The following is a 9,413-nucleotide window of genomic DNA, read 5'->3' on the forward strand; positions in this document are numbered from 1 at the left end:
TGGAGCAGCAGTGAGGAGTCTTGGAGGAGCATTGTAGCTGGAGTGAGGAGCTTCTTGGGCAGCCATTTGGAGCAGCATTGAGGAGCTGATTCTTGGAGCAAGCTTGAGGAGGCAGTTTGTGCCTGGAGGTATTTTTTTCCACCTCTATAAATCTGTTTTTACTTAGTAAATTTTAGGTGCATATCAAGATAGCTTAGAGAGTGTTTTTAGTCAAATAAATGAACATTGAATCATTTTTTTTTTTTTTTTCATTTTCAGATTGTTTTCCTAGTCAAAAAATGGCACCTAGAGCAAAAGATCCTGCTTGGGCATATGTTGAAATGGTTGATAGTGAGATGTGTTGCAAGTTTTGCCATAGGAAAATTAAGTCAGGTCCTGGGGGGATTCATAGGCTGAAACAACACTTGGCAGGGATTAAAGGCCAAATTACTGCATGTCCCTCTGATCAAATTGGGGAGATTAGAAAGAATTTGGTGGAAAGCTTTGAAAAATTTAAAGAAGAAAAGACTAGGCAAAAAGAGATACAGGCTGAAATTGGGAGGAAGAGGGAGATACAAAGAATGATGGCTGCCAACCCCCACTATGAGTTTGAGGGTTCTTCCTCTATCCCTCAAACTGATGCATCAAACCCTTTCCGTTATGTTCCTCCCTCTTTTGCTTCTGTTCAAGATAAGGGAAAGGGTAGAATGAAGGGTGATGGGACTATCAAAAGTTTTTTCACTCACTCAGGCTCCTCTCCATCAGATGCACATGATCCTGAAGTTAGTATTAGTAAAGGTCTTGCTCAGCCCACTTTAGATGACCATTGGAAGAAAGAATTGAGGGAGACTGCTTGTGACTACATAGCTAGATGGTGGTATGATGCTGATATCCCCTTTAATGCTGCTCGTTCACCATATTATGAGCCTATGTTTGAGGCCATACATGCTGCTGGAAAAGGCTTCAAAGGCCCTACTATGCAAGAGCTAAGGGGGTTTCGTTTGCAGAAAGAAATTCAATCAATTAATGAGTATTTGCAAGATTTCAAGGAATCATGGGCAAGAACAGGGTGTACCATCATGTCAGATGGATGGACTGATCAAAGAAACCGTACCATCATAAACTTTCTTGTCTTCTGCCCACAGGGAACCATGTTTTTAAAATCAGTTGATGCATCTGATAAGGTAAAAGATGGCCACTTGTTGTTTCAGCTATTGGATGAGGTTATTGAGGATGTGGGGGTGGCTAATGTTGTTCAAATCATCACAGACAATGCCTCTATGTTCTTGCTGGTAGACTGTTAGAGGAAAAACACAAGACCATCTTTTGGACCCCATGCGCTGCACATTGCATAGACCTCATGCTTGAGGATATTGGAAAATTAGATTGGGTCAGAAACACTGTAGATAATGCCAAAAGCATAACAAAATTTATCTACAATCATACACTGGTTTTGAGTCTCATGAGGAAACACACTGGAGGCAAGGATATTATTAGGCCTGCCATCACTAGATTTGCTACACATTTTTTGACATTGCAATCTATGCTTTCCCAACATAGAAACTTGCAAAAGATGTTTTCCAGTGATGAATGGAATCAAAGCAGTTGGTCTAACAAACCAGAAGGCAGAGAATTGAAAAGGAAAGTCCATGATGAAACTTTTTGGAGAAAGGCAGCAGAGATTGTGAAGCTTGCTGAGCCACTAGTTAAGGTGTTGCGGTTGGTGGATGGGGAAAGGTTGGCTATGGGCTTCATTTATGAGGCTATGGATCAAGCAAAGGAGCAAATAAAGACAGCATACAAGGATAGAGTGGCAAAGTATGGGCCCATTTGGGCAATCATTGATGAAAGATGGAACAATCAACTCCATCGCCCTATACATGCAGCTGGGTATTTTTTGAACCCACGGTATCATTATAAAGCTAAGGAGTCAGGAGCTTTGAGGGGGGAGGTCAGAGATGGACTGGTTGATTGCATTGAGCGCATGGTCCCATCGGAGTCTGATCAGCTGCTGATACATCAGCAGGTCACATCCTTCAGCAATGCAACAGGTACCTTTGGGAAGAACCTAGCAAAGATTGCAAGAGAAGCAGATGAGCCAGGTAAACAAAAATTTCAATTTTCAATTTCTTAATGGTTTTACTTTTTTTATTAAAGTTTGTTAAATCATTTATAATTTGAAAGTTAGATATAATTTGTAATTTTGTTGAGCTTCAGCCTTCATCTAACTCATAATTCATTACACTCCTATGTTTTTTGCAGCACAATGGTGGGAGGCCTTTGGTGGCCAGTGCCCTGAATTGCAAAGGTTTGCAATTCGTATTTTGAGTCAAACTTGCAGTGCATCTGGGTGTGAGCGCAATTGGTCTGTCTTTGAGAGGATTCACACAAAGAAGAGAAACCGTTTGGAGCAAAAACGGTTGAATGATCTAGTTTTTGTCCAATACAACCTTCAGCTCAGACGGAACCAATTGCTGAACAAAAGACCTGATTCAGATCCCATTGTGTTGGAAGACATTGATCCAACATCAGATTGGGTAGTGGAGAGTCGTCTACCAGAGTTTGATCCTGATGAGGATCTTGAGATTGATCAACTTGATGTTGAACATCCACTGCAGCCTGTTCAGTTGAATGCAGATCCCGATCCACCAGCCTCAGTCTCACAGCCAGCTAGTAGGACTCCAGTTGTAGGTGCTTCGCCTTCCTCTGCTCAGCCACGACAAAAGCGCAGCCGCATTTGTACTCTATCTCAGCTTGCATCTGTTGCACAGCCTAGTGGTACTGGCACCACTTCTACAGTTGCAGTTGGAGACGATGATGATGAGGAGGAGCCATGGGGCCCCTTGTCTGACTCTGATGATGATGATCCAGAGATTGGTCGAGATGATCTTGGCTCCTCTGGCAGTAGCTACTAGCCTCCTTGGTTATTTGTATTTTGTTTTGACTCTTGAGTCTTTGATCATGTATGACAGACTACAGTTGACTATGTATTTACTATTGCCATTGGGTACCATTTTGATATAATGGATTGGTTCATGAGCCTACTTTGATCATATGTTGTCTTCCATGTATATTATAATGTTGTGTGTTTGGAAACTTGAATGAAAATCTTTAAAATTATGTTTAAAATTATGTTTTTTTATAAAAAAAATAAATATTTAATGTATTTTTTACAACGACCGAGTCATTGAAATCGAGCCGGCCGAGTCATTACCGAGTCGGAGTCAGAGTCGGAGTCGATCCTCGGCCGAGTCGGAGTCCGAGTCGGAGTTGTAAAACATTGGTATGTAGTCCTCCTAACTACAACTCAATGTCACCCCACCTCTTTTCTAGAGGAGCATAAGCACTCATGGCACAATCGTCATCAATCTCGACCTCTTTCTTCGCCTTAGCTGGAGATGACAAAGTTGGAAGCTCCATCCAACCTGTCCTGATCCCTCAATCCATTCACTACCATTTCAGCTTCTCTTCTGGACTCCCAACTAAGTCTCAACTCCCCTCCTGGAAATCTCCCTCTGAGTCTTGGTTTCCCTCTTGGAAATCCTCTAGCCAGCTGTCGAATCGCTCCTCTCCAATCCTCCTTTCAACTGCAACTCGAATCTGGATTCCTTGGCTAGAAATCTGTTGAGGTAGTGATTCCCTCTACCTTGGTTACGTCTCCTTAGACATTGTTCTGCGTTGACAGAAACAGCGTCCCGCCAGCTCCTCAAATCACAATCTGCCCACAACTCCCCAAGCCCTGGCAACTGAAGAAATTGAGCCTTTCAGTCTTTGCGCAATCTCGGCAAAGGCTGAATCTGCTCCTCCGGCTATTTGCGTCAATCCTACCTGGCTAAGCAACATGATGTGGCCCTTCGTGAGCCTCTTCTGCCTCTGCATTGGCCCTTCCTCTGGCTCGAAATGATGACGTAGGCTCTGTGTTACTCTTCTCTTGCTGCTTCTACTCTGGAACAACGCTGTCTCTCGAGACAGTTGCTTGTACTGCAAATTTTCAGATTTTTGTTGGTGTCTTCAGTCCTCCTGTGATCTGCAACCCTCTGATACCATGTGGAAATTTCTAAGTCTGACACATCAGAAATCCCTACTGCATTATCTGGTTTATTATCTCCTACTTGTTCTTTCCATTAACAAGTTATTTATTAATATAAATACCGAAATAAACACAAATGCAGCCTTCACACATATACAGATCAGCAATTGAAATGAACTGAGACAACACAAGGGACACCGTTATTTTTGGACAATCGTCCCCGAAAAAACCCAATGCGGGAAAATCGGTGCAGCAGATATGGCGATTTGATTATTATGAAGTTATTTTAATACAGCTAGGGTGCCATAAATGGCTCACCCTTCAGAGATTTTCCTTGGCAGAAGTACCTTGCTCTGGAGACAAATATTCTGGCTGATCAGTGATTGGATGATGAGCCCCACAGTGACTTTGATTGTTCCTTAGTTGGACAGCGAAAGCTGCTCCAAGCTTCCTTCCGGAACTGCGTCACCCTCCAGGGACTACATCACCCTCTACGGCTCTACGTCTGCCTCTCAGCTCTCAGTCTGCCCCACAAAAACACCACATCACAACTCTTTCTCCTCAGCGTCATCTCTGCTAGCCTCTACATCAACTTCTCGACCCCCTGCATCCTCAGCGCTAGCCCTCTAAGCTCTGCGTCAGCTCTGGTTGTCTCTGCATCAGCCCAGGTTGCCACTGCGTTGTCTCTCTGGCACTATCTCTACCTCTCTACTATGTATTCTCAGCCTTCTGCCGAACTGCCCCTCGCTGCAACAGATCACTAACTCGATTTCTCAGCAAACCCCGCCCCAAAAAATCGAATTCTTGATCAACTTGGTGTATCTCCAACTAACCCTCAAGCCTCCTCTTATACTTTTCCTGTTAACGATTCAACGATTGAGATTAAGTCTCTAATCAACGACTAAGATTAGATTTGGCTTGATCCTCATTATTTAGAACTTTCTCACCCATATTATATTAATACACATTTATATTTTAATTTTCCTAAGTTTAGACTTAGGACCTCATTAAAAATATTAACTATTTTAATATATCTCCATCTGAGTGGCATTTTCCCAAACGATTTCTAGGTCTTGGAGATCTCATGTGCCTTAGCCTCTCCACCAATTTTCATGCCTAGAGCACATTTGATGCTATCAAAAATCAACAAGTTGTAATCCTGCATAAGATCCAATGCGTCCCCTTGCCCTCCAATACAACAAATCATTAGAATAATCAAGTAAAAGGGCTTACAAATCATGGAATCAATGAGGCACTTCATGGTGGCATGCCCTTCCATAGTGGGATTTGGCATGTGCAAGTGTCTTCAAGCTTAATAAGGGGGTTAACCAAGGACCCTATTAGGTGGTTTCAACCTTTAAAGGGGGTGACATGTCAATGGTACATCCATCAAGTGGAAGGTGGCAAGTGATATAGTCATGGAACAAAGTGAGGATCAAGGGAATGCTCTAGGCCACATGTCACAGTACAAGGGTAGCTATGATGAGGTAAGCCCACACTTGGATATATGAGTGTAGGAGGGAGAAAATTGTGGTAAATGAGTTACCTCGGCCTTTTTTTTTCCACCCTTCTTCATATGTCATTTTTTGTTGATTGATTTTTCTTCATAACTGCTCCGTAATCTAGGGGATAAGAGCATGATGTGTAGGATATAACAGTGGACACCCCCTTAAGGTGGAGCAGTTCATCGCCCACCAAGGATTGGGACAATCATGGGTTCCTTAATGATGGAGGGGGCTCATCTAGGGCCTATAGGAACCAAGGTGATGGCCATAGATAAGGGGTAAAGATCATGTTTGTCTTTTGCCCGTGTTTTAAATTTGTATGTCCCGACCATCTTTTTCATTTTGTAGTACATTTCCTGTTGAAAGTGGCCAAATTATGCCTTTTCTTTTCCTTTTAGTTGCATCAACCTTCAGGTATCGTTCCAGACCCAAACCAAAGTGTGGAAAAGGCGAGGGGGAAGACTAACCCTATATGGATCCAATGGACACACATGGACTCGGATGGGAAAAATGATGAATGGGGTTAAAATGAGTGGAAGGGAGTGATGTATATGGTGTTAGGAAGCAGGACCATGCAACCAAAATCAGGATTTCCCATGTAGCGCCAACCCTAACGCTAATAGCCAGTAAAGGAGATCCCGCGGGATTAGGATATAAGAGTAACCACCAAATCGAGTAAAGGAGACAAGAGTACAGACCTAGCCCAATCTTTCCACCAAATCCCCCCATCAATCCATGCCCAAAAGTGTCCATGATAAGTAAGGAAAATTACTCAACTATACCAATGAAAAGCCATATCGTCGGAGTCAGGAGGCCCACCTTCAAACATATGATCTTAAATGATGGGCGGGGACCACAAGGATGGCTTACGTGGTGGAGATAATGACATATCAAGCTATTTGATGGCTGCAAGGGGTTGTTGGCCACTAGCTAAGGACCATCTAAGAGAAAAAATTTCTCCCATGCAGACTACCCACAGGTGGTAGGTAATAGGGAAGATGGAAGCAGGTCTCAGAAGAGATACAAGATGGACCGTGATGACACAATAAAAGGTGGCAGATCCTTGAGTACATATGTATTTTATTCTAGCTCTTCTTCTAGGAGATATCATCGTCATCACCGCCAACATCATAGGAGTGAGCATTTGCTAGAGGAATTCAAGAAAGCCAAGCCTCCTACTTTCAATGGAGAAACGAAAAAATCAGAAGATGTAAAAGCATGGTTGCTTGGGATGAAGGAAATTTTCAGATTGCATGATTACTCATGTAGAAATTCCTTGTAGATTCAAACTGCTAATTGTAATTTACTAAAACAATAGACTTGAATCTACTCTACTTATCAGTAGAAACAATTAAACGATCGCGAAATCACGAAGCATACAAGAGAAAGAATTCAATCAACACATTACACAATGATTTCTTGGGGAAAGCCACAACTAAAAACCCCTGCTATCTGTATATTGCATTAGTCATAAAATATGAGAAGATTAAAATGCTTTTCTCAAGCCCGAGCAACCTCTGCACTATCTCTATCTATCTCACAACTTCCTAGACAAGCCTTGGCCAATACTTAACCAATTTTCTGCTTGCCCAAGTCCCTATTTCCTCACGTTGTTTCCTTGGGAATTAGCCCCCTATCAATTAGGGAAATTCCCCAATATGAATTGCGCAGGGCTCATAGGGCTTCCTCTGATTGCATGCACCACCTGTACAATTCGGATGATTATACAACTAATATTACACTGCCCCTGAACTCCAATCTCAACTGCGTAACTCTCAAATCTGACATGCATGAGTTATTTATGAGTGAATCATCAGTTAACTGGTTGAACACATGAAGAAACACCCCACTGTCTAACCTCCTACTAGGCCCTCCATCAATTGGAACTAGTTTAACTGACTTTAACTGAGTTAAACTGAATTAATTAATAACAACTCAAAATAAACTCAACCAAGGCTCCTAAAAAGTAAGAGACACTCTACATGACTCAAGTTAGACCCTCAACTCAAATTAACTGAGCCCACTAAGTCAATTTAACTTAACTAACTCGTACAAGTTGTTTTGTGATGTAGAATTACAATCTTATTCCTAATTTAATTCAGAGACAAAATTAGATTAGGATTTTCTTGTTGCATTTTCAATACTCCCTCTCAACAAGAAATGGATTATCAGATACCCCAATCCTGCCTCTATGGAACTCAAATTTGCCTCTTGACAGTGCCTTAGTCAAGATGTCTACATCCTACTCCTCTGTAGGAATGTACTCCAACAACATGATTCTCCTCTGCACACAATCTCGTAGATGGTGATACTGGATGTCGATATGCTTGGACCGATCATGAAAAACTAGATTCTCAAAGAGTTTGATACAACTCTGGTTGTCACAGTAAATCACTGTAGGATCCATCTACTGACCAAATAACCCAACAAGGATCTTCCTCATCCAGATAGCCTCACAAGTTGCTTGACTAGCAGCCATGTACTCTGCTTCTGCTGAACTGAGTGCAACTGATCTCTACTTCCTGTTATACCAAGAAACTATTGCTGACCCAATACTGAAGATTCCCTTGATGTTCTCTTCCTGTCGGATGGACTCCCTACCCAATCTGCATCTGTGAAGCCTTGTAGCTTCACTCCCTCTGTCCATCTGTACCAAAGACCAAACTGAGTGGTGCCTCTGAGGTATCTCAACACATGTTTAGCTTCCTTCCAATAAAGTTTGGTTGGCTTAACCATTGCTTGACTAAGTTGGTTAACTGCAAAACATATGCCTGGTCGTGTGTTCACCAAATACATAAGTGAACCCACAAGCTGCCTGTAAATAGTAGCCCCCACTATTTCACTTGAAGTAGCATCTTACTTCCTCTAATTCCCTGCTAGATGAGTCTCCATGGGTTTGCTGCTCTCCATGTGGAACTTCTTCAGTATCTCGTTGGAATACTTGCCCTAAGAGACAAACAGTTCCTCATCTCCTCGCCATACTTCCATACTAAGGAAATAATGCATGAGCCCCGGGTCCTTCATCTTGACCTCTCTTGCAAGATCCTCTTTGCAAGATTTTACCAGCGTCTCATCAGCTGTTAGAGTTAAATCATCGACCTATAATACTATAATAAACAATTTACCTTCAACCACAATATGGTAAAGGTTCACATCTGCTTCACTTTTGGTGAAGCCCAACCTGATGAAATAGCTATCAATCCTGGTGTACCAAGCACGGGGTGCTTGTTTCAATCCATACAACACTCGCTTGAGTCTGCACACATGTGACTCTCTGTTGAAGGTATCAAATCCTTTCAGCTACTCAATATACACCTCTTCCTCAATCATTCTATTGAGGAATGTTGTCTTCACATCCATCTGATGTATCTTCCATCCCATCTGCGTTGAAAGTGCTAGAATAGATCTGATTGAAGAGTACCTTGCTACTGGAGCAAAGGTCTCCTCGTAATCAATTCCCTCCACCTGAGAGAACCCTCTGGCCACAAATATAGCCTTATGTTTCTCCACACTCCCATTTGCTGCTTGCTTTACCTTGTAAAGCCATCTAGAACTCACCACTGACTTGTCTGCTGGTCTTGGGACCACTTCCCAAACACTGTTTCTGATAATGGAGTCATACTCCTCTACCATGGCATCAACCCATATTGGTTGCTGCACTACTTCCTTGAATGAGGATGGCTCAATCTCTACACTCTCTCTCATCAGAGCCATGTAGCCAGTGTACCGATCTGGTGACCTCCTCTACCTGCGCTATGATGTGGGTGCTCCCACATTCTCTCTAGCATCATGCATCAATCTTTCAGCCTCTCTGGTGCACTTCCTTCCATCTCTGGAAGTCTCTGCATGAGTGGGTGCTTCCACTCTCTGCTCCTCTGCATGTGGTTGCTCCACATCAT

General features: G+C 42.6%; 1 protein-coding gene across 1 annotated transcript; it reads left to right on the forward strand.

The window, feature by feature from the left end:
* Positions 1-1,277: 1,277 nt before the first annotated feature.
* Positions 1,278-3,066, forward strand: LOC149213955 (uncharacterized). Its single transcript, XM_089390828.1, has 2 exons — positions 1,278-2,081; positions 2,242-3,066. Exons 1-2 carry the CDS (start codon positions 1,340-1,342, stop codon positions 2,892-2,894), a joined length of 1,395 nt encoding a protein of 464 aa, XP_089246954.1. The 5' UTR covers positions 1,278-1,339; the 3' UTR covers positions 2,895-3,066.
* The last annotated feature ends 6,347 nt before the right edge of the window (positions 3,067-9,413 follow it).

Source organism: Pinus tabuliformis, chromosome 1_1, assembly GCF_031772625.1.
Source record: "Pinus tabuliformis cultivar Carrire ecotype Pingquan chromosome 1_1, CPIR1, whole genome shotgun sequence".
NCBI lineage: Eukaryota > Viridiplantae > Streptophyta > Pinopsida > Pinales > Pinaceae > Pinus > Pinus tabuliformis.

What these genes read in the sequence shown, in the direction of transcription:
- LOC149213955 (XM_089390828.1), top strand. Translation starts at nt 1,340, where the DNA reads ATGCTTGAGGATATTGGAAAATTAGATTGGGTCAGAAACACTGTAGAT. An exon ending in AAGAGAAGCAGATGAGCCAG is followed by an intron (nt 2,082 to 2,241) that starts GTAAACAAAAAT and finishes TGTTTTTTGCAG; the next exon opens with CACAATGGTGGGAGGCCTTT.